Source organism: Volvox carteri (genome assembly GCF_000143455.1).
Source record: "Volvox carteri f. nagariensis unplaced genomic scaffold VOLCAscaffold_52, whole genome shotgun sequence".
NCBI classification, from domain to species: Eukaryota; Viridiplantae; Chlorophyta; class Chlorophyceae; order Chlamydomonadales; family Volvocaceae; genus Volvox; species Volvox carteri.
In genome coordinates this window covers 601,868-625,960 of record NW_003307595.1, presented here as the reverse complement: position 1 = coordinate 625,960, position 24,093 = coordinate 601,868, and the positions used below count along the sequence as shown (strand labels likewise).

The 24,093-nt window shown below is 59.8% G+C and overlaps 2 protein-coding genes across 2 annotated transcripts in view; both read right to left on the bottom strand.

Annotated features, from left to right (window-relative positions):
- Positions 1-874: 874 nt before the first annotated feature.
- On the bottom strand, positions 875-14,934 carry VOLCADRAFT_96456 (uncharacterized protein; the record flags this gene model as incomplete). Its single annotated transcript, XM_002955469.1, has 12 exons — positions 875-1,198; positions 1,748-6,346; positions 6,850-7,647; positions 8,258-8,325; positions 8,404-11,552; positions 12,530-12,831; positions 13,152-13,337; positions 13,726-13,840; positions 14,013-14,141; positions 14,417-14,562; positions 14,707-14,796; positions 14,893-14,934. 12 exons carry the CDS (start codon positions 14,932-14,934, stop codon positions 875-877), a joined length of 9,948 nt encoding a protein of 3,315 aa, XP_002955515.1.
- Positions 14,935-19,598: 4,664 nt separating this feature from the next.
- The window catches only part of VOLCADRAFT_96455 (uncharacterized protein), a gene marked incomplete at both ends in the record, with an annotated part of 8,857 nt that continues 4,362 nt past the window's right edge, over positions 19,599-24,093 (bottom strand). The window contains 3 exons of the mRNA XM_002955468.1: positions 19,599-20,491; positions 21,024-21,702; positions 22,664-24,053. Coding sequence (XP_002955514.1) covers positions 19,599-20,491; positions 21,024-21,702; positions 22,664-24,053 — 2,962 coding nt within the window. The remainder of the gene's footprint in view (positions 20,492-21,023; positions 21,703-22,663; positions 24,054-24,093) is intronic.

The window sequence follows — 24,093 nt, the reverse complement described above, 5'->3', positions numbered from 1 at the left end:
GTGTGTTCCACCACGTGTGTTCCTACCATATGGCACCCGTGTGGGACCTCCCCGACATGCGTGCACCTACGCACTCTTCGTCAGACAACCTGCCGGAGAATGGATACTCATCCATGAACTGACATACAGAACGCCAGATGTCGGACAGGGGATAGTGGATCTCGCGCCACAGCGCGTGACCCCTCCGCACCTTACATCCGCAAACCGGCATGCCAGCCATGTATCGCGCACGCCTACTTGCACAGCATACACCCACTCGCAGCAACATAAGGCCCCCCTTCTTTCCATGCACTCGTACCAGCCAGCTCACACGCGACGCGTCACTGCCCGGAACGAAAGCGTTCGACGCGGTTCCAGGCATGGACCTTGTAGCGGTGGAACCCGCATCGAGGGATCGACGTGGCATACGGGGCACCATAACCCCCTAACCCGCTATAGCAGTCAGGGCTAGAACGCGCAAAACCGACCGGCATATGGGCCTAATTTAAACAAGAGTTCGCGTTCCAAGCCAACAGCACCAGCAGCAGCACGGCGCCGGGCCCACCTCGTCTCCATCGCATCGCACTCGAGCTGCACGAATCTCAGAAGAACCAAGCAGCAGCAATGCTGCAGGCACCTGTACGGCGCCCCAACCCCTAACGCCACCATCGCCGCACCCCGACAGACCGACAGGCGGGCGCTCCTGGCCCAGCGCGACCTCAACGCCAACACAGCCCTCTCCCCCAAAGGATCCAACCCCCCAACCTGTCTGTGGTACACCTCGGTTGCGTTTCTCGTAACCTAAAACCGAAACCAAGCCGGCATGGGCTACTCCCTTTTCCACACCTACCCATGACCAGGACATCCCCTCTGCCGCGCACTGCCCACACCCACATCACTGTGGTAGCTCTCCACGCGGCCTCGTCAGCTTGGCCACACGGTGCTGCAGCTGCGTCGTACGGGACGTCAGCTGCCGCAGCCGTGCCGCTAGCTCCCGTGGGTTCAGAGCCTGCTCCTCATTCCGCAAATCCCGGCCTCGGTCATTCCCCGCCTCCTCCTCCTCCTCCGCCTCCTCCTCCCCCCTGCGGACGACTCGTGCGAGGGCGTCAGCTGCCTCCTGCGGTAACTTGAACCCGCTGGACGATGACGAGGATGACCCGTTGGCCGTGAACCTATCAGACAGGGAACGGAGCCCTGGCTGCAGCTGCTTCGCTTGCGGCTGGAGTTGGGGACGTGAGGGAAGTGCGTGCGGCGACGTGGAAACAGACCTTGGCGGTTTTGTGGCGACAGCTGCTGGTGTGGGGGCTAGTGGTGGCGGTGAGGTGTCCAGTAGGCCGAGTCGTTGCTTGGCAAGTTGGAAATCCTGGAAGTCCCGGCAGGCGCCGATGTCCAGAGCGGCGGCCAGTGCGGCATTGCGGAACGTGCGGAGTCCGGCATCCATGGCGCCGTTGCTGCTGCTGCCGCCTCCGCTGCTGCTGCTGCCGATACCGCCGATACTGCCAATCCCGCCGCTGCTTCCGTTTCCGCTGATGGTTCCGTTTCCGCCCCTGCTCGCGGTGCCGCTGCTGGTCCCGACGCCTCCGCCGCTGGTTCCAATCCCGCTGCTGGTCCCGACGCCGCTGATACTGCCAACACCATCCCTGCTTCCGTTTCCGTTGCTGCTAGTGCCGATGCCTCCGCTGCTGGTTCCAATCCCGCTGCTAGTAACGCCGCCGTCGGCGATTCTGGTGCGAGCACTGCCGCCGGACCCGTTGCAGGTACCACTGACGAGGCTACTGCCAAAGCTGTCGTGGCTGCTGATGTCCGGTGTAAGGATGGCACCAGAGCGGAGCCGCACGCCGCTGCGTTCGTGTGGCATGCTGCCGTGGCGACGGGCTGCTGTCCCCGGCCCCGTGTTAAGCCGAGAGGGCGGGGAGGTCGCTAACTGCTCCCTACGGATTCGGAAATCCTGCAGGGTCATTTCAGTAGAGGAACTGGAAACGCTACGGGCTACTGCCTCGACCCTGCGATCTGCATTTGGATCGGTGGCAGCCTTTGGGTAACTATCCACACGCAGACCGCGGATGTGACACCTGCTGCCGTCGGGATCGTCGTACGGCGGACCGGGCGCCAAGCTGCACGTTCCCCAATCGCGTGGTGGCGGCGGTGACGGCGACGCTGGCGGCGGCGGCATTGCATTACCGCGTTGCCGCGCCATCCTAGGGCTCCAGTCTGGTTCGTCGTATTCCGGCCTGCGTGGACTGCGTGCAATGGGCGCGTTCACAACCGGCGGTGGCGGCGGTGGCGCCGCCGGTCCCGGCCCCGTGAAAATGGCCTCGCGGTGCATCGCTGCCACTGCTGCCACGGCCGCGGCGACGGCGGGGGATGAGGCTTCGTCGAGAAGGACGTCGGGAGCATGGGCTTCCACAATGACCCTAGGTCTGCCGGGCGAGCCTGCCGGGTCTTCCCCGTGTGGCGTGGAGTGATCGTGGAGGTGGAAATCTGCTGGCAACATCGGCGGCTGTGGGGGACGAGGAGGTCCGGCGTTATCCATGCCCCCCGGCGACGGAACCGGGTGATGAATTGAGTTGGCATGAGCCGAGTGCAACTCCCAGACAACTGCATGGTATGAAGCAGGATGCGGCGGCGGTAACAGTGTGCCTGATGTCTCCGCTTGGCCAGCGGCAATGCCAGTGGGCGCGTGAGATGAAGATTGGAATATCTTAGCGCCCGCAACTTCTTCAGCTCCAGAACCTCTTGGCGGTTCCGGAGCTACAACGGTATGGGATGAAGCCGCCGTAAGGTCGTACTTGTGATGACGAGCGTGGTGCTGGTGCTGGCTTGCAGTACCGACAGCATTGTATTCGGACGGTGGAGGGAGAGGACCATCGGGTGGTTGCATGAAGGGCGCGGCTACTTGCGACGCCTCCAGGAGCGCCTTGCGTGCGAGCGCCAGGCTGGAGGCCGCCTCCACCGCCAATACCGCTGCCGCCGTGGCTGTCTCACGCTCTGCCGCAGCTGCGGCGGCGCCATGTGCCGCAACCTCCGCCGCCTCCCGCGCCACGGAAAGCGCTTGCTCGAACGCGCCGGCCTGCACTGTCTGGCGCTCCGCTGCTGCTGCTGCTGCTGCTGCTGCTGCCGCCGCCGCGGCTTCACCCTGCCTTCCGATCGATCCCGATTCCTCTTTTGGCCGCACCGCGCCCGCTTGCCCTGGCCCCAGATGTGGCCGCATCTGCGCAAGGTCGCAGCTCTGCGCTTCCACTGCCTGTTTTTCCATCATGACACGCTGTTTGTGGTGCAACTCACTCAACCGCTGGTCGCTCGTCTCCACCGCCGCCTGCAGCCTAGCCTTCTCCCCACGCATGGCCTCCGTCTCCCGGACTTGTTGCTCCAGAGCAGCCGTTGCCGCCACGACCTGCCGCCGCAGCTCCTCGGCATCATGGCCGCGGGCCTCCGCCAGCTGCTGATATTCCACAAGCCGACCTCGCAGCAACGCTGCCTCGGCGTTGCTGGCGCCGGCCGCCGCCTGTACCTCCGTCAGTCGCCGCTGGAGCTCATCTGCATCACGACCGCGGGCCACTGCCGCCATCTCTGCCGCGGCGAGCTGCTGGCGCAGCGCCTCAGCCTCCTGCAGGGCGGCCTCCAAGGCGCCTCGCTGTGCTGCAAGCTTCCTGCGCGCCTCATCTACCTCCTGCGACCGAGCCGTCACCGCGCGCTCCGCTTCCCGCAGCTGTTGCTGGAGCTGCTCGGCGTCCTTGCTGCCCGCCGCCGCGGCCGTGCTGGCCTCCTCCTTTGCTACCGCCAGCTGAACATGCAGCTCCTCGACCTGCCGGGAGCTTATCGCCACTTCCGCCTTGGCTGACTCAAGCTGCGTCTGTAAATTGTCGACCTGCCGCGAGCTGGCCGCCGCTGCCATCGTTGCCGCTTCCAGAAGCTTCTGCAGCTTGTCGACTTCCTGGGACCTGATGGCGGCATCTTCCTTCGCTGCTTCCAGCTGGCTGCGGAGTCTATCGACTTCCTTGGAGTTCATCGCCGCTGCGTCCTTGACTGCCACCAGCTCCCTGCAGAGCGTTTGAAGCTGCAGAGCACTGGCGGCCTCCGCTGCCTCCGCTGCTGCCAGCTGATCCCGCAGGCTGTCGACTTCTTCCGACTTTGCGGCCGCATCTTTCCTCGCTGCCTCCAGCAAGTTGTGCAGGCCCTCGATTTCTACGGAGCTCACGGCCGCATTCTCCTGTGCCGCCGCCAGCTCTTGACGCAGCTCCTCCATCTCCTCTTGTGCCTCTTGGCGTCCCACCGCCACGGCCTCCTGCAAGCCAGCGATGGCCACCTCCCGTGCCGCCTCTGTAGCGACCTCCAAGGCAGTCTTCCGGGCCACATCCCTGGCCGCTTCCAGCGCGGCTTCCAACGCGGCCTTTTGCACCGACTGCCGCTCCGCTGCCAAGGCAGCCTGGCGCTGCGCAATCGTCGCCGCCTCCCTCTCACTCGCCTCCCTGGCCGTCTCCCTGGCCTCCCGTGCCAACTCCCTGGCCTCCCTAGCCGACTCCTTAGCCTCCCAAGCTGATTGATTGGCGTCCCGTGCCAACTCCCTGGCTTCACGGGCTGATTCTTTGGCTTCCTGTGCGGCGTCCTTCGTTTCCTGCGTCATCTCCCTAGCTTCGTGAACCGATTGCTTGGTTTCACGAGCGGATTCTAGGGCCTCTAAAGCAGACTCCTTGGCTCCTCGCTGCGACCCAATGGCATCCCTGGCCGATTCCTTGGCTTCCCGGGCCCACTCAGTCGCCGCCGCCATTGCAACCGTGGCCGCCGCCCCACTGACAGCCGTTGCAGCGCCTTCGACTGCAACGACGGCCCCGTCGCGCATTCCCGCCAGCTCCAAGCTGAATGTATTCGCACGTGCCAATCCGCGGGCCGCAGCTGTGGCCCAAATGGCGCGTGCCTCGCGGCTCAGCTGCCGTGCCGCCGCGCCGGCATGCCACGGCTCCTCAGGCGCGTCGCCATCTTGCCGGAGCCCAAGCTCCAAGGACTGGCCTTGAGCTGCAGGCGGTCCTGCCAGGGTAAGCTGGCGGCCTGCAGGAGAAAGCGGCGGTGGCTCATGGGAAGCTGAGCCAGGCGTTGCAGCGGTTGTGGTGCCTTGCAGCGAGGCATTTGCGGATGGACGCCCTGTCTGCGGTGTTGGGCCCGTAGAACTGCAGCCAGAAGGCCGCGGCAGCGACGCTGATGGGGGCGGGGATGGTGACGCCAGGACGGGGAGCTGTACGGAAACGGCGGGCTGGTTGGTGCCTTGTGTACCGGCGACATGAAGGTGATGCTGCTCATTCCGTGAGGACGGGGTAGAATAAGAGGCATGAGGGGAAACGCCGGCCATCATGAGGACTTCAAGAGCAGAGCCGCTGGGCGGGATGATGTCAACGGCCGGCGAGGCGAAGGCTGTCGCAAACAGGTCAGCGGAGGCGGCTGTGTGGCGGCCACCTCCACCACCAGTCCCCAAAACGGCGCTTCTGACGCCGCTTGCAGCACCTCCAGCGGGATTGTGGAGCGGCGATAAAAACGAGGGCAGCTGGCCAGTAGCGCCGGCTTCAGTACTAGCCCCGCCCAAATATGAACCACCCGCATGCCTCCCATCCGAGTACACGTTCCTGAAATCCGCGTCCATGTGAGCGCCAGCCAAGTCTTGATGCAGCTGCGACCAGCTTTTGTCCATCGCCCCCTGGTGCCCCCTTTGGGAGCTGAGGTCAGCTGGGCCTGCTCCTGGCGTCGGCATGTCACCAAGCCAGTCCCGGCTTTTCCCTTCACGTTGCCATCTAGCAAGCTGGGTTTGCATCCCCAGGACCTCCGATTCCAGGGAGCCCGATGCCGCCGTCGCGCCCACGGTGCTCAGACGCCCTCTTGAGCTCGTACCAGCTGCTGTGGCTGCCTCCACCGCCTCTGCCAGCTCACCATTGCCTGAGACTCCACTACTGCCGGCATCGTATCGGTGATGACGTGCAGCAGGGGCGCTGTACCTGCCCGCACAGTCACGACCGTCACGGCTGCTGCCGCCGTTGGGATACATGGCTTCGAGCACGTCACGGATGGATTGGGCTGCGGGTCGCGCGAAGGGACCGCCTCTGGACGGGGATAGGTCGCCTGCCTCGCCACTGTCATGGCTACCATGCAGGCCGAGGTCGGCGTTGCTGGTGCCCGGAATGTTTCGAGGACGGCTTTCACCTAGTCCAGTGGGGCGACTGTCGCCGGTGCAATTACCGGCAAGGATGCTGCTGGTGGCTGCGAGGCCCGCGTCCAGGTGCCCGTGGAGGGCGGCGCGCAGGCGGGATAGGGCTGGCGGTGGCATGTCGACGAGACCGGCGGCGAGGGTGACAAGCTGCAGGCCCAACTGGTGTGCGGACTCCTGTAGCGGCAGAGAGGGAAAGCGGTAGGAGGCGGTAGTAGGGGAAAGGCTTTTATTTGACTGCGGGTCTTTGGGCGGGTCTTCGTCATGAGCAGTGTGGGCAGAAGGGCCTGGCTGGCGGGGAAAAGGGCCTCCGGTCTCGAAAGCGACGTGTCTGGGAATTCCTCTGCCCTCCCTGTGGCCTTCCTTCCTTCCTTCCTTCCTTCCTTACGTGCTGTATAATGACTTCATGTTGACGCACACATTCTACTCCACTCCTGACCCTCCTTGTCTGTTCTACCCTTATAAGGACGCACTTCACACGGCCGACCGAGTAAATGCACGACAACTGCGCCCAATCCTCTGCACTTCCTAACGACCCTTTCTTAACAGCAAAAACGCGCCGTACTATTGGAAAGCTACCGACACTCATACACCAAAGAATGGTGACAGCAGTAATAGGACCAGAGGGGTCCGGCGCTTTGCTGTGTTCAACAGTAACAAAGCAGATCGCGCGGACGCACCTCCAAAGTCTGCAGCATCTCGGAAACCAGTCGCCGGCGCAAGGCCAGCTCCCGCAGGGCTTCTTCCTCCTCGGACAGGTTCTCCAGCGTCCGGCTAATGGACGAGCCCAGTGCCATCCCGCCGCCGTCACGATCAGCGCCAGCACCAGCGCCGCTGCTCCTGCGCCGCAACCCAACCGTAGCCGAGCCGTCCAAGGAGGGACGTAACACAGCCCGTACGCGCGACAGTAGCAAGGCCACATCGTCCCGGTAGTGAGCAACTGCCGCGGTAGCGACCCTGCTGAAACGCTCCGTAGGGTTCAAATGGCGGCTGCCCAAATCGAAACCTGCATCAGCACTGTTGCTGCCGGAGCCTAACGTGCGCCTGGTCGCAGCGGTCCGCAGGCTGCTGTCCACGGACCCGGCTCGAGCGACGCCTCCCGACCGCCGCTGCACATGCTGGCTGGTTGAGGTTGCGAGCCGTTCGGATCTGCCGGATCCGCGTGTGTGCGAGGGGTTGCTGCTGTACCGGTGTGCCCCAGCTCCGCTGGCGGCGGTAGCACCGCCACTGCCGCTGGTGCCGTACAAGGCGTCGGCAACGGCAGGGTTACTGACATGTAGCGCGAGGCGCCGGCGCAAACGATCAAACGCTTGGCGGAAGTCCGCCAGGGCGGAGTGCAGGGCGAATCGGTCTGCGAGGCGCGATGCAGCGGAGGGGAAAAGCGCGCCGCTGCCGCCACTGCTGCCGATACCGCCACCGCTGTGGTGCACGGACTGTAGCCCGGGCTGAGCGCCACCGCCGCTGAGCTCCAAATGGTTCTGCGCGTTGGTGAGATGCAGTGGCGCTTTGAATGGTGGAAGGTGGAAGGAAACTTAAGTCAAGGTTGGCATCTTTATCCCCGTCACGCGCCATACGGCCGAACACGGCCGCCACGAGCCAGGCAACTGCCTAACCAGGCAACTGTCTACATCAAGCGTTGTGCTGTGCTAGATGGGAACATCGCCTAAGCTTCCGCGTGCATAGACACCACCCCAAGCCCTAGGGTCCCGGCCTGCAGCTCCAGTCCTGTAGCAGCTCTTTTCTGCGCACTTTTACCAAATTTCCTGCTGTGCCCAATTGTCCATCTTTCGCGGTAATGTTGCCAACTTGGAAACACCACAGCGCTGCTTATTTCTACAGGCTCTCGCATCGCTCTCCTATTCAACGTCTACTTGATGATGATGATGATGCTAGCAACGTATACTTCTTCCATTGGAAAATCCTTCCACGTCGCGGTTGACTATGGAGCTCGCGTTGGTAAGGTTAACCGTGTAGCGCACATCTCCATTTTCCTCATCGCCGCTCAGATTAATCAACACTCCACCAAAGCTATAAACCAAGTCCCGGCCCCGTATCCACCCAGTCCCCGTAACCCCTCTCACGTCTTACCTGCAGGGACCGCTCGAACTCCTGAATCACGCCCTCCACATCCAGCAGCGCCAGCTCCCCCGCTGCCTCTGCAGCAGACAGCGCAAACGTGTTGCGTGTCGACAGCGACGCACTGTGAGTCCCCGTCCGTAAGGGTGAGGCCTCACTGTGAGTCCCCGTCCAAGACCATGTCGTAAAACCATCGCGGTCCAGATGCGCTTGTGTGCGCCCCATCTGGTGCCACTGCGGTTCTGACGACGGCATCGTTGGCGCGGCGCTTAAAGCATTACGGCGCGAGGTAGCTGCCGCTGAGCCTGTCAAGGTCAAGTCCGGTTGTATCCGCGCCGCAGGTGCCGATGCAGCGATATTCCTGAGCAGCGTGGGCGTTTCCTGGACGCGCTGGGCTAGATTGCCGAGGCTCTGCTGAAGGTCCACCGTGCCGTTGGACGAGCCAAACTCCAGGGGTTCTGATCCGCCGCCTGAGCTGCCCGCAATGCCGGCCTGTGTGCTCCATCCATCGCGATCATCGCTAGGATTAGAGAAGCCGTCGCAGCGCTTCTCATTACTGCTATTCACCATCCAGTCGCTGCCAAGGGTCTCAACGCTGGGGCTGCCGTTAAAGCCAGCGGTGGCGGCTGCAGTACTGCTCCGCAAGGGCTGCCTCGTTTGCGCCGACGTTGCGAAGCTATCACTGCTGCCGACGTGCGCAGCGAGGTCCAGGCCACGTCCGAAGCTGCCGCTGTGCCCTATGAGCCCATCACTACCGCTGGCGTAAGCTGCATTCGGGTCCGTGTTGCTGAAGCTGGAGCCCGACTTTATCAATCCGTCATGGCTCCTCGCGAGCCTGCTATGGCCGTAGCGATTCCCCCTCCAAGGGTATTGCCCAGCTAAAGCACTGATACCAACGCTTGAGGATCCGCCAGCAAATTCGCTCGTTTGGCTGGTGCGGCCGTCACGCGCCGCTGATTCCATCCTGCTCCATGTCGTTTGTAGCAGGCCCGAGCCTCCGTGCTGGTCCCCCAACCTGCTGCCGGCACCGCTGCCGCCAGCGTCTGTGCTTCCACCGGGGGCGCCGCCGCTGCCATCGCCAAGGCTGCTGCCGACAGCGGCTGAAACACTGGACCCGTTCCCTCCTGGTTGGCGAGCTGCTGCTCGGCTGCCGCCATAGCTGCTTGCAAAGCTTAAGTTCTGCGGCAGGCTGGCCGCCAGGTTGCGCCGCGCCATCTCCGTCAGTTGGGTGCTGCTGGGCATCGAGGCCATTGTGGATGCGGAGGTAAAGCCGCGTAAGGAGGACAGCTGCATTGAGGGAGCACGGGAGATAAACGAACGTGTGCGTTCCATCGGTGCAGCGGCCGCTGTGCTTGGGCCCTGCTCACCATGCAAGGAGGGCGCCGCCGTCAACACCCCAGCACTGCTACGCCTGGACCGGGCAGGCGCCACTGGCCGCCGTTCAGTGCAAGCACGGGAGGCGGGTGGCACTGAGGAGGGGCGTGTCGTGGCCAAGGAGGCCTGGCGTGAAAGGGTTGTGGACGGCAGGCGTCGTGAAGAAGGCACCGAAGCCGGGCGCGACCCGCCGGCGGAGGCGGACCTAGGGCCTGTCTTCGCTTCTCCTCGCCGCATGCGCTCCGTCGATTGATCACCACTGGGCTGCCTGTGCAGCAATTTTACGTTCCCAGTGTCCGGTGGCGGGGCACGGGCCGTACGTGGAGAGGATCGCCGCGGGCTCGGTCGTGCAGCAATGGCAGCGGCTGCCCTTGCTGCCAGCCGCCTGGGTGAAGCTGGTGGGCTGGCCAGCAGCAGCGCCAGTGCCGGTTGGGAGCCGCAGACACCCGCGGTGCTGCCCACGGTGTTGCTCATCACGACGCCGCTTGCATTACCGCTCGTCCCCAGGTTAGCGGGGCGCTCTTCCCGTATCGGCCCTGTCCTGATATACGAGCCACCGCTGTGAAGGCTGCTCCCTGGGGACTCAAAGTCATTGTGGGTTCTGCTGTCTGGTACGTAAGGAGCTGCATCGATAAGGTCTTCACCGCCACTTTCGCCGCCGTGCGCAGCTATGCCGCTGCTAATACCAGAAAAAAGGGGACCTACAAGCGGTGCATCCGGCAACAGCTGCTTGGTGTTGTGAGGGCTAGTGCTGCCGCCGGATTGCTGGAACGGGGATACCGGCGCCGCTGTCGCCGCCAGCACCGACGCTGGCGGCTGCGGTAGCATAGATGTGATGAGACCGCTAAATTCAAACTTAGCCGGTGCAGCACGCCTCCGCACGCCTCCGCTACCCTCGGAGACGAGGGGCTGAGGAACGAGCACGGAACAGGACGTAACCCCGCTAGGCTGCGCGCCGGCAATGTTGGGCACCGGGGCCAGCGCCTCCTTAACCAGTACCTCCAGAGCCAGCGGGGAGGTGCGCATCTTGCGCGTGACGCTGTACACGATGGCGGGGTCGGGTGAAGGCCAAGCCTTGCGGCACGATGGAGACGTGGCGGGGCTGGAGCTGCGGCTGTGCCGACGAGGGCTGGCACTGTGTTGGCTGCAGCTTGTGGCCGGGTAGTAGTGCGGCAGAACCGCGTTGCGCGGTGAAGCAAACATGCAGGAGATAGACTGGGCTCCGTTTGTCGGTGTGCCTTCATGTGACGTGGCGGACAACCGCGCGGGAACGTCGGTGGTGGTGCTGCCGCCGCCAGCATCTGCGCCATGCCAGCCTGTCGCTGTACTCCGCTCCACCCACGTCACTGCCTGTCCACTTGGGGCAGGGGATGGCGACCCGGCGGCCCCATCCGGTTGCCTATCTGGGGCCGTCACCCTCGCCTTGTCTTGGCCGAGCTTTTCCGAGCTAGCAGGCCCATACAGCTCGGGCTTGGGTGGGCCATCTTCCGGTCCGATAGTTCCAGAAGCCGGACTTAGCCTGGTACTCATGCTATTCGTCCGCTGAAGCTGTGTTGCGGTCACGGCGATGAATCCCTGGCTTGCCCCCTCGGTTATAGCTGCTGCCGTGTTAGGGCTCCTGGCGGTGGTAGCGGCGTGTGGGGCACCCAGGGGACGTGGCGAGAGTCGCATCATGTATGTCAGGTGGGGACCAAAACTCTTAGCCGTGCCGCAAAAGTTACAAACAGCGGAGCTGAAGCCGCGCCGCAAGACTATACGACACGCTAACTGAGATGCGGCTGCGCAAGCGAAGTGAATGCAAGCTTGGCGCAGGGTAGTGAGCATGAAAAATGGCCGGGTATGCGGTTCACAACTTCGGAACAGCAAGGCGGACAATAAGTTGCGATGCGCCAGACAGACAGACATCGCAATCATGGCCAGGTAGAGGCGTGTCCTGAGCGACAGGAGGACAGGGTGTTGCATAAGGGCAAAGCGGGAGCTCGTGCCGATTGATTGGCGCGGAAAGGAAAGTTGCCGCTGCGCTGCAGGCGCCATAGGATGCGCTGTTGCAGGTCCCTCCGCGCCACCGCCACGCGAGATCGCCCAGTATGGTTCTTCCCGGCTGGCCCGCCAACAGACAACACACTCTCCGACCTATACGGCTGCGGCGATGTGCGCCGTAATACAATGCACCAGCGCTGCAACGGTGACTGCTTGCCCCTTGAAGCGGCGATGGCACCCCTGTGCTGCGCCTAGCTCCGCCAGTGCCAAGAGCCAGTGCTTACGAGAGAAAAAAACGGCCAACATCTCTGGCGATGCTGCTCTCACGATGTCTTGCCCGACAGGCTGGCGCGACAACGAAGCCCATGCCACGGTGGACGGTTCACTACTCCATTCACTACACGAAGCACCACACGCAGAGCTCCGCTTTTAATTTTGGTATCCGTTGTCTGTCCGCTCTACCAACCCTACCACAGCTTCTAATGCTCCATCAACAACCTTTATTCATAGATCGGTTCGCTGACACGTTGGCGCAGCTGAAACATAGGTCCATAGTCCACTGCGTGCTGGATAAAAGATAGCATCACCGCCTCCGTTCCATCATCCAGTGACCGTGAACATTCCCGCCACATTCCCGCAGCGCGTCAAGAACGGATAGCGCCCTGCACAGTACGTTGGTACTCTGCAGTGGTGCAGGCCTCACTGCGCCTCACTGTGCAGGCTTTGTGCCAAACGGCCCCCTATATGCGCGACCTCTAGCGGGCCTCTCTTGTCTGTTGGGTTAACTTGGTCTGAACCGACGCAATGAGCCGTGCTTGCATGGATTCTAACAGCACGATTGGACGTCGAATGGAATTGCATCTACGCGACACAGCCAGCTTCGTTATCTTCCGCGCTCCTCCCTCCGCGGCAAACAAAAAGGGAACCTACCAGGCGGCGCGGGCCGCACCCGGAGGGGCACCAGGCCTGGGAGAGCCCGCGGCATCTGCGGCTTGTGGCGATGCCCACTGCCGGCGCGCGTCGCTGTAGCGTGAGATGACATCGTCTAGGTGTGCCTTTGCCGCGGCGTTCCGTTGTTGCTGTTGCTGCTGTTGCTGTCGACATCGTGCCTCCTCCGCCTCTCTGATCTGCCTCTGTTTTCTAGCAGCCTCCTGCTGACGCTGCCGTTTTGCTGCCACGCGTGCAGCTATTTCAGCCTCCTTGGCAGCCAGGAGCGCTGCGGCGTCCGCATCCTGAGGCACGGGACACCGCCAGGGCTGCTTAGAGGATTTTGTCCTATTCCTGGTTGGGACTGCTGCAGCAGTGCGGCGCTATAGTTTATAGGGTGTTCATTCAGTTGTTTAGTTGCAGCTGCGGCAGACAGGCAATTCTGCAGCGCATCATCGCCTTTGCCCTCAGTCTCTATGCGTACATGTCATTGCCAAGATTAAAACGTCTTGGAATCCATGTTTCCTACCCTGGTGGAAAAATAGATCGAGCTATGGCGTTGACGTGGGCAAGACTCAACGACGAGAAAAAGGGCATCACTAAAATTGCAATAAAATCCCCATACCTGATCCGCGTACGTTTCGATTCCACCATGACCACATGCCGACCAGTCCGCGGCGGCATTTAGAGGAGCGCGCTGCTGGTCGCGATGCGTCTGCATCATAGCCGTGTCGCCCGGATAGAGATTTGGCTCGACCGCATCCTCTGCTCGGTTAGCGCTGGGGCGGCCACAGCCGCTCCGTCCGGTGCTCTGTGGACGGGCCGCCGCGGCGTCACCAGGTGCTTCAACTTGGCGCGAGGCCTTTGCGTCCGTACACCCGCTTCCACCTCCAGGCTGCGTCGTTGATGAGCTTGCTAGCTTCTTCCCTGCCCCGCTGCGCCGTGCTGCTCGCTCCACACTGCCAGGTCGCTCAGCAACCTCCCTGTAGAATGATCACCACGGTCACCGCAAATAGCTGATGGCCAAAAGATCCGTTTTACGCGGTTCACTCATCCATGCATCACTTGAGCAGATCCAGCATTGCCGCATGTTCATCTTGTAAGTTCAATGCATCCTAAGCCACGCTTTAATTTTCGCGCTTTTACGAGCTCTACAAGGGCTATGTATGAGTAGGATGCCGAATGGAGCTTCTGCTTACCATTTTATGCCAGCTAGTGGATGACGCACGATAGGCACCGCAGTTGAATACGTACCTAGGACCGGCACACCCAGGCTTGGAGCGCGTCAGATCGAAGCCACGTGCCTGCATGTTGCTATGGGCCGGGGCAAGGGTGTGTGCACGTCATTAGCGCCTTCAGATACGGCCGCTTGAGATGAGGGTCATGGCATTGTCTGGGTGAAATGTTCATTCCATGTGAACGCGAGATGTTTACCGTGTTATGCGTGCTCGCCGCGCCTATTAGGTGCTGCGCTTCGCCTGCTTACCTGTGGAACGCTTGGACGAGCCCTTGCAGCTGGCCGTGAGCCAGGCTTGCGTGCGAGTGCTGTGCGCTGTCCAGCGGAGAACTGGCGTTGCTCCGGGGTTGCGCCGCCGTGTGGCTTGGAGGCAAGCCCCTGCAGTCCGCGGGAAACATGAGCATCAAGCCTGGAGCCAAATCACATTATGCGTGCTCATGAGGCCCCAATCGCACATGCCGACATGCACAAGCACGCTCCTAGCGCCATCACCTAGCAATCCCCCGTGTACGACGCTAAAGATTCCAGAGGAACGCGCCATGTGCTGATAAAACGGAGTTGTGACTCGTGTCCTAGCCCCGTAACGAACAATGGACGAGAGTTGTACCAGAGCGACCGGATGGGTAAGTCCTCGTGAAGATCTTTCGCTTTACCTGTATAGCAGGTGGTTCGGTAGGTTTGGCAGCGCGCCATCGGGCGGCATGGTAGTGAAAGGCAGCTCCAGCTGTCCTTGCTGCAGTTGAGCCAGCAAGAGAGCACAGTACATGTTCCGATTCCGCTTCCAGACGGCATTGTTGGTCTGTGGGCAAGTGTCAGAGGGCGTGTACGTACGTGGAATTAGGTTTAACATTGTGTGACGGGGTCAGTGCACATAAATGCCTATAGAGCCCATCACCAAAAAGTATGTATAGCCATAGCACATAGCCAGTATGCCGCAGCTCACCGGCTCCCGAAGCTTTGCCAACCAAGCTTGGACACGAAGTTTCGCCACCCGAGGTTGTGAAAGCGCTAAGATGGTAAGCTGCGCTGCTGTCTGTTGGACAAAACGGAGGCATAAATTTGTCGGCAAATAAGCTGTGGGTGCATTGCGGCGTCTCTGTAACTCGGGGGAAGCAACGGGCCAAGTTACCTGCTGGAACTGCAGATCAAGATTGCTTTCTGAACGCTGCATTTTTTTAGGGTTGCAACCCTTCAGTATGGCAAGGATTGGAGGAGTGGCATGAAGCCGCGACCACGACGAAAGTTTGACCCTAAGGTCAAAGCCTCAGCACACAGCTACAACATCACGATACCAATTAACATGCAAGAATGTAAAAGTTAAGTAAAAGCATCTGTGTTGCGTTATTCGTCTGGGCCGAATTTGGCGACAGCCGGTCCCGTACAAACCCGGTTTGCATGAGGTGTGTGTGATCCCTTGCAAGACCAGAACATGCTACTGTATAGAAGGAATAGCCATGCATTGATCCGATGGGTTCACAATGGGTACGATCTTAGTCGTGCAGACATTCTCATTTCTCCGAAGTGCGGATTATTGGCAATGCTGATCTTCCAGCTGAGGGGACAAATCGATAGAAACAAAACCTTACGAATTAGAGGTGGCCCACAAAATAATTGCACTGTCTTACTTTGATCGTTACCCCTGTCAACATATGTGAAATCCCTACGATGTCCGGTCATCGCAATGCATGTGGCACGTCTACACTACGTAACCTGCCTTGTACTGTGTAAGGGGGCAGGCATTGCCGCCGCGATGAGTTTCCTTGACGTCTTTTACTACAAGCTTCTTGAGGTTGTACGGCCCAAACGAGCCAAGAGGCTCCTAGGTAAGAGGCTCACGGCTCGCCGCAATAGGCTTACCGATGTACCAATTCCCTAACCGTTGCGGCAGCCATCGTGCCACGCGCGATCGTTGCCTTGCCCTTCCTGATGAAGAAGCAAATTTCACAGATTTCCACGCCTATACATGCCAGTGACAGCTGACAGCTCCTACGCATGTTGAGCGAACCATGCAAACCCTGCATAAACCCACGTTATACAGCTAATTATGAGTTCACCCTGTCCCCGAAGCCGAATTCTGCAGCGAGCACCTCCCTTAGTGTCCCTGCTTGCATGCAGAGCAGCTACCGTAAAGCACGCAGCCTCTTGTCGCTGCCGGTTACTGCAGCAACGAAGTCAATGCCACCCCCGGCTTTTATGTACGGCCCCGCACTTGAGCGGAATTTGTAAGTGGTAAGGAAGTGCCATCTTGTTGCCTTTTTTGTAGCATTACAGGCGTCTGCAGTTTTCTCCAATAAGGGTTTCTCTTCCGGATCTACTGGAACGACACCCAACCAGTCTCACGATCTATCTTCACCTCTGTGAACACGCACCGCAACACCAATCGTCTGCACCATGTTACGCCGCGGCCGGGCTAGCGATTACGTATCTTTCTTCGTTACACCGCCTATACACTATGCCACCACCGCCATGGAATGCAGGGTGGTCTAGGCGAAGTCCTGCAGGTAGCTTGAATGCTGACTAGACGGCACACGAACGGGCAAGTCGTAATACGCAGCAAATAGCAACCCGCGAAAGGGGCCAAGATTCCCTCCAGGCAACAAATCAACAGTGATAAAGATTTACCTTACCGACTGAGTATGCCCGGCGTGAAGGATATGGGCGTTGAGTGGCCCACACAGGAGTTCGGCTGGTGGAAGGAAGTTACTTATGCGGCTTACGAAAAGGGAGGTCCGCACAGGGCTTGTTGTCTAGCTCAGAGAACTTTACATGTTCCAATCATGAGCCGTAAAGCGACTTTTCCAAGCTCGCTGCCGGCTATAAATACCGAAGTCACACTGTCGATCACAGGAGGCCCTCAAAAGATAAGCCTCGAGTACGACCATGACGTATAGTCCACAAATGACACAAGTGAAACACCTTATAACCCGTGTGACAGAACATTCACACAAGAAATGAACAATTAACAAGTAAAGTACATAAACATACGCGAACGAGCGTACATTCTCGTCTCGTCCATAAGTCCATCAGCGAAGTGTAAGATAAGAACCAAACACCTTACGCGATAATACACGAAATTCGCGTATTCACACCGATTATAACCTAAGACGATTATAAAAGACGGTAAAATGAACGTGACGCTAAAATGTCGTGACAGCCTACCCACGCCTGTATTTATCCACAACTGTGTGTATTGCTAATACCAATCGAAATAGCCGGTATGGCCAAGATTCGTCAATAGAGCCCCCAAGATGCCATCCGCGTAAGATCTGCCTGGACAAACAACAGCAGTCGTTCTCAGCAATGGTCGCCCAGGTGCGCAGGTCTCCCAGGTCGCTCCCCGTCGAGGAAGACCCTAGGATAGTCACAAAGCATTGATTGACTCCTCAGATAAGGTAAGGTAAGGTCCCAGACCCGGAGGGTGCGACGCATGGGCCCTATGAGCCATGCGGCGCTGAAGACACGGGCACCAGGCTGACGTCAGCTGTTATATCACGACTACAACTGCTACAGAAAGGTACCGGAATCGGCGGATGCAGATCCCGTGATATGCCCAGAAAACTACATTTATCCCCCCTCTCGCAGTGGAGGGCGACCTCAACTTCAGCCAACTCAGGGTCGCTGTGCGCTGCCTGCACCCGCAGGATAACCAGCGCCGCGGGGCCGTTGTCACCTCCCGCTCAGTAAAACCCGCTTCAAATGGGATTCAAATCCACCAAGGTCAGAACTGGGATCCGTGCTCGATACCTATTTGTCATATCACGACTACAAGTGATAAGAAAAGCACACCGTTCGGTGGATGCAGCTCCCGTGATGGTACGCCCTACAGGATACAACACCTGTCCTTGGCGTGTAGTCCACCGGGCAATTGCACTGCAGGTTCTGCATCCCCAGATTTAGTTTTTTTACCAACCCCCGGCTAACGTAACCCAGCGATTACACCAAGTGTAAATTCAACACCAGGGCTAGGCGTTGTTATGAAATTCAACAGCAAGAGCAGACGCTGCGAGTACGTTCTGTGCGCGACAGTCATGAACCATCTGCATACCGTGAGTGCTGTGTGGACGTTAACTTTTCCAACTCCGGATGGAGGGTAACCAACTAACCGGCAACGGAAACCTTGAATCCTCACCGAGTGACAGTTAAGGAAAAAAACTTGAAAATCCTAAGTTCAACCCTGTCAAAAACAGCCAGAGGGTTGCCAAGTCCCAAATTCGATGACGCCCCGGACAAACCGGCAAAAGCCGGCGTGTACGATACCGTACTACACACGATGTACAACAAATGCGGTATCTGGCCTCTATCTTCCCTTGTGCCACTCAACTGCACTTAATCCACCGCAACAGCAAAAAAACCTCTCAGCACATCCGCATGAAACAGCGACAACGTAAGCAAAAGCCGCATCAAGCATAGGCCAATATTTAACATTCCTGATCATATATTCCATATCATGTTTACATTATTAAAAATATTCTATTATTAACCCTTATCATCCCATATATTATTCTTATTACATTTCTCGCAACAACTTAACGATCTTGAACGCCTCCCGCCCTTTAATCCCAGCCTTGCTGTTCAAGAATCAAAACCTCCAAGTAAACGTGCGGAATGTCATACGCTCGGTAATTAATTTCTCGCTTTACAACAAAGTAATACTTGAACCACTCGGTTCTCCTTCGGGCCACCGGGCTTCCGTGAAAACACGCACAAGCTAGGGAAGGACATATACGCACGCACACGGACGTACATCCCTTGCATCTGAGCGGTCGTTTATCTTTCATTTCGTCCCTTCGTGCGACTGAGTCATCTCGTAAGCAAGATTCCCTTCGCTCAAAGACACAATCAGGGGCGCACATACAGACGCCATGTCACAAGATGAAGCATTGGACTACGCCGCCAGCATCTTAAGAGGCCTTTTAAGAGGCCAGCTACTACGTTACAGCCGCACAAGACGTCTCGCGCACACTGAAACTCTCCAAAAAATACCGTGTGGATCACAAGCCGTGCATGTTCCAGGTCATCATGTTCTGATGTTTACCGCCATCCTGCACAAGCTTGCCACCTTCTGTTCTCTCTATCTTCACAGGGGTTGGGTTTTATAACGTTGGATTATGATGGTGGGTGCAAAAACGGCATGTTTGCGAGGTTCCCATACCATTCAAAGTTTCGTAGCTCATGCGTATAGCGCTGCATGAGAAAAAGGATGACGCGGGAGAGTATCGTAGACACAACAACAGCAGCAGCAGCAGCAGCAGCAGCAGGAGCAAGAGGCTGATGTTGTACGACATGGCCCAGCAAGCGCCATACGCACAGTATCGTAATATTCTCGTCTGCTGACATCGTCTAAAGCACATACATACATACATACATACATACATACATACATACATACAAAAGTACATACATACAAAAGTACATAATGGCCATGATGATATCAATGGCATCCGGACACATGCTTCGCGGTAGTCCTCAAGCAGCGCATGTACGACATCAGAAGGGTCCGTTCAAATTGATACTATATATTTAGAGCACGCCCTCCCAAAAATAGGCAAGGCAATGTGGACGTTCTAAACAGGGGTTACAGACAGCTACAAAAAAACATCTGAAATACCGTACATGTCTTATCTTATTGTTATTATCATCATCATCATTATTATTATTATTATTATTATTATTATTATCAAGCTGGGCAGCTTGTTTGGCTTGTTTCTCAAGCGCACTGCTGACTACAACGGATCGAACTCTTTTTTTTAGCGTGGGAAAGTAACGTTACCGTAAGGTTATGCGGAAAAATAATCCCCGGTGTGACCGTGCTTTCGGCCACACCACGCCGCCACGTCACCCTCTGCCCGGCGGCTGCGAGCGGTCGCGTTTACGCGGCTCAGCAGCGTCGTCGCCGCCGCCGCCGCACGACTCCGCGCCCGAGTCGCAGGTGTCCTCCGCCCAAGCAGGCGACGACTGGCTCCCGCGGCGGCTGGCGGCCCGGCTATCGTCACCTCCGCCGGCACGGCGGCTGTCTGGATGGCTGGGGTAGCGGCTGCCCTGCCGACTGATCGCCGGTCCATGAGCTGAGGTGTCGCCGCCGCCGCCGAAGCCGTACATGCCGCTGCCTCGGCAACTTCCAGGTCCGTGGACCGACGTGTCGCCGCCGCCAGAATAGCCGCTGCCGCGGCGACTTGGGGCGCCATGAACTGACGTGTCGCCGCCGCCGTACCCGGCCATCATACATAAACGGCTATCAGCTTGTTGCGTCCCCGAAGAATTGGGTCGTCCGCTGGGACTTATAAGAGCTGCACCGTTGCTGAGACTTCGTTCCAGGGCAGACGGCATCGCGGCTGACTTGGACAGTTCGGAGATGAGGAAGTACGGATAGCTCTGGGCGACTTGTGAGGCGGAGAGTCGCCGTGCGGTGGTCATTCGGCGCGCGCCAGGTCGTTCCGAAGGCGCCAACCCAGCGGAAGATGGCGATATCAAGTAGCGGCCTCCCCCGCCGCCGCCACCGCCACCGCCGGCGGCGGCGGCGGCGGCGGCACTGGAAGTGGTGGCGGTTACTGCGCCATCCTGCACGACCCTGTCGTCCAGTACGGCAATATGGGACGAACGCCGCTGCCATGCGGCGGCGAGGCTGGATGCGGGTTGTTGCGGCGAAATCGATGACGAACAGCTGACGTCAGCCGCCCCGGCGGCGGTACCGAGCGTACTGCCGCCGGCGGCAGCTTCCGTCAGTAGTCCTGGTACGGCAGAAGAAGAAGAAGAAGAAGAACAAGCAAACAGGGGAAGGAAAGGGCCATTGTCGTGTGTGGCAGACTTTAAAATTTACCAAAGGTTATCGTCCCCTTTAGTTCTTCTACTCGGCGTACGGAATGCCGTACCCACAGCTCCCATATACGAGCATCGTCCGTAATGCTTTCTTTTCATTTGGCCACACACAAACAAAGCAAAATCCACCGCCGGGCCTCACTAATACGGCCTCTGGCTTTGCCAGCACACACATGCAGAGATGAACTCAGTGATTAAATACGCCGAATCCATTTTGCCGCCTAGATTTCCCTTCGCTACACTACTGCTAGAAAAAAAATGAAATACCGAGATATCCACCCATTACGGGTTGCGCTTGCACAGGCGTCCGGGATCCGCAAGCTGCGGCCCGGCAATGCTTTGGGTATGTAACAGTGATGAAAAGAAGCGGTTACTGAGTGGGGAAGGAAAAAGCTGTTATGTTAAATGTGTTTACAACCTGCTCCTGCGAACCGCTTGTCGTACCTGCTTGAAATAGCACGAGTGAGGCCCTCCGGAAGCGGTTCCCCCGGATCTGGCCCTGGCCCAGAACCGGGCTCTGGGAATGGCTTATTCGTGTGGGCGGTACACCGGTTGGGACGTTGAAGGCCGTGTTGCCATTAGCGCTGCTGGGGTTGTTCACATTCGTTTCGGTGGTGGTAGCGGCGCCGCCGCCATGAACCCCGGGTGTTTCCGCGGCGCCGCCGCCACTTGGGCCGACCTGGGAGTTTCGGAGCGACCGGCGGCGTTCCCGTTCCCGGGCAGAGTAGCCAGTTGCCGCCGTCGTCGTCGTCGCCGCCGCCGCCGCCGCTGCCGTAGAGGCTGGCGGCGGCAGTGCTGGTGCATCAGGTACAGCGCCATCGGCGCCGGTGTCAGCAGAGATGGCGCCGCTGCCGCTGCGCCCTGACGCTGCTAGTTGCGTGCTCTCACGACGTTCCTGTTGAAGCCAGCTGAAGCCGGCGGCGTCCAGCGACCTCCTTCGAGCAGCATTGCTGTAGCCCGCGGCCGGAGCCGCGGCCGAGGCCAACGGTGAGAGTATGCCGGGATCGCGGCCGCAGCCGCTGAGTGCTCGTACAGGTGCCGCCGCCGCCGCTGCCGCTGCCGCCGCCACCGACGGCGACGTTGCCGACGTCGCCGGCGACAATGACGGTGCGGGTGCCTGTGCCTGCGCGTCTGCAGCAGTAGCGGCGGCGTCACCGGCTGTATTGTTACGGGATATCAGCCGCATGATTCCGTGCTTTGACGGCCGACGGGCGCCGTCCGCCGGCGCCCTAGAGGCGAATGCGAAGGGTGACGCCAATAACGTGCCTTCTGGTTCCTCGTCTTTCAGCCCTAAGCTACTGCTTTTGCTGAAAGGGCTTCGTTCCATGGGCATGCGCTGCAGTGCCGCCGTCAACAGATCGACCTCGTCCGATACACCGCCAACACCGGCGCCGCCGCCGCCACTGCCGCCGCTACCGCCGCCGCTGTGCAACATACCGCCGCCGCCAACGCCGACGCCGTAGAGGCTGTCGTCGTCGCTGCTGTCAGGCTCCAGTCTGCACGACACATCACGGGAGATGTGTCGCAACAGCCCAACTGCGAGTACGCCCTCGCTCGCGGCGTCGAGCGCCCGACGCTCGATGGAGGCGAGGCGGCGGCTGGCGGCGACGAGCGAGTCGCTGAGGCTAGAGACCTGCCGAGCAATGCAATGCAATGCAACGGCATGGGAAAGGGAAGTGTAGGGCCGAACGTGCAAAGTCAAGGCGAATATGGGCAGTTAGGCAGTTAGGCAGGTGACCCACGGGTCTGCCTGTCTGCTTAACGACCCACGAGGTAAACTAACCTGCGACGAACAAGTGACCCAGCCCCGTGCGTCTGGTCAAACCCTTAGTGGCCTACAGGTCCAGCGAACCGCTGACAGACCCACGGGACCCTCTCCGACCCATGGTCAGTTGGAACCGCAGACCGACCCGAGGTCGGCCGTGAGACTGACAAACGCAATGGAGTTCGTTCGTCGCGCTTGTCAATAGGCCGTCTGTGGCTGCTCGCCGACCCATGGGTCAGTTGAGAGCATTGACTATTCACTTCCACCCCATCCCAGAACTCACTGACTTCCACCCGCTCGCCTTAACTTCCGCACTTACCGACTGCTCCACCGCCTCAACGCCCTCCGCCACACAGCTCAACACCCGCCCGATCTGCTCCGCCGCCGCCGCGCGGACTGTGCTGCCGTGACGTTGCAGGAGCTCCTGTACGGCAGGTACTGCCGCGGCGCCCTCCCGCCGTACCACTGCATCCGCCAGCGATAACAATACTCGCCGACTGGCGGGCTGCGACAGCAGCGCCTCCGCCATACCCGCTGCGCCGCTGCCATCACCTTCGGTGGCTGGGGCGGCAGCAGCACCATTGGCGCTACTGCCGGCGCCGCCGCAGGATGCGGCGCCGTGAGAGCCATGGGGATACTGCGCCGGCAGATCCGAGTGCGCAGCTGTAGTCGCGGTCGCCGCTGGCGTAGATCCGCCGCAATGGATCTTTCCTTTGGATTCCAAATCCAAATCCAGTCCAAAGACTGTCCCTAGAAGCATAATCGCCATCTCTAGCTGAGCTCGCAAGTCTATGCGGCCAGAAGAAGAAGGTAATGCCTGCGAGGTAAAAGCGGATGGCCAAGGGCCGTTACAGCGGTCACAGCCCGTACTTCCGCCTCCGCCGTCGTACGAGTAAGACGACGCAACGTTGGCGATGTCAAGGAGGTGATAAGGGCGAGAAGGCGCCGGCGCCATGCCGGAGTCGGACGTGTCGTGACCAAACTTGCCAACGTGCCGCCGTACAGATTCGCCGCCACCGCTACAGGAGCCGCCGCCGCCACCGCCGGAGAAGCCTGAGCTGGGCCTCGCTGCGGTTCGGGAGCGGCTGCGGTGCAGTACAAATGAAGGAATGGCGAATGGATCATCAACGGCGCCGTCCGGCAGGAAAGCGCGGACGGTGGCCGTACTGCTGCTGCTAGTGCGGTCTTTGTCGCCGCCATCGGCGCCGTCGCCGTCGGACCGCTTGATGCTTTGTACGGCGGTCAGCCATCTTGCAGGCAAGTTCGATCCCTCTGATCTGCGCAAGCGCCGTACAGCAGTCGATGACGCCGCTGCCGCCGCCGCCCGTGGGAGTGAGGTCCCAACTGCAGCTTCTCCATCCAACCTCATCACGAGTTGACCACTGCCATCAGCGTCGTACATGCCTGCGCCGCCATCCCCACGGTTACCGTAGCCGCCGTTGTCGTACTGGTTGCCGACGCCTGCCCCATCATCCGGAGCGTCCCCCCGCTGATTTGTCGTACCGCGACGTGATACGGTGCTGCCGGCTGCCGCGGCCGTCACTGAATCGCAGGCTTGACCTCCCCGTCCTGCGTGAGGCCCCCCCGCTTGCGGTGCAATCTCATGCATTCGCACTTTGAGGCTCCCGCCACCTGCCGCGTCCCTGCCGTTGCCGCTGACGCCGCCGGGCCCGCCCATCATGCGATCAATCACGTTGGCGAAGATGTCGCTGATGTTTCGCAGCAGTCGGCGGCTGCCGCCGCCGCCGC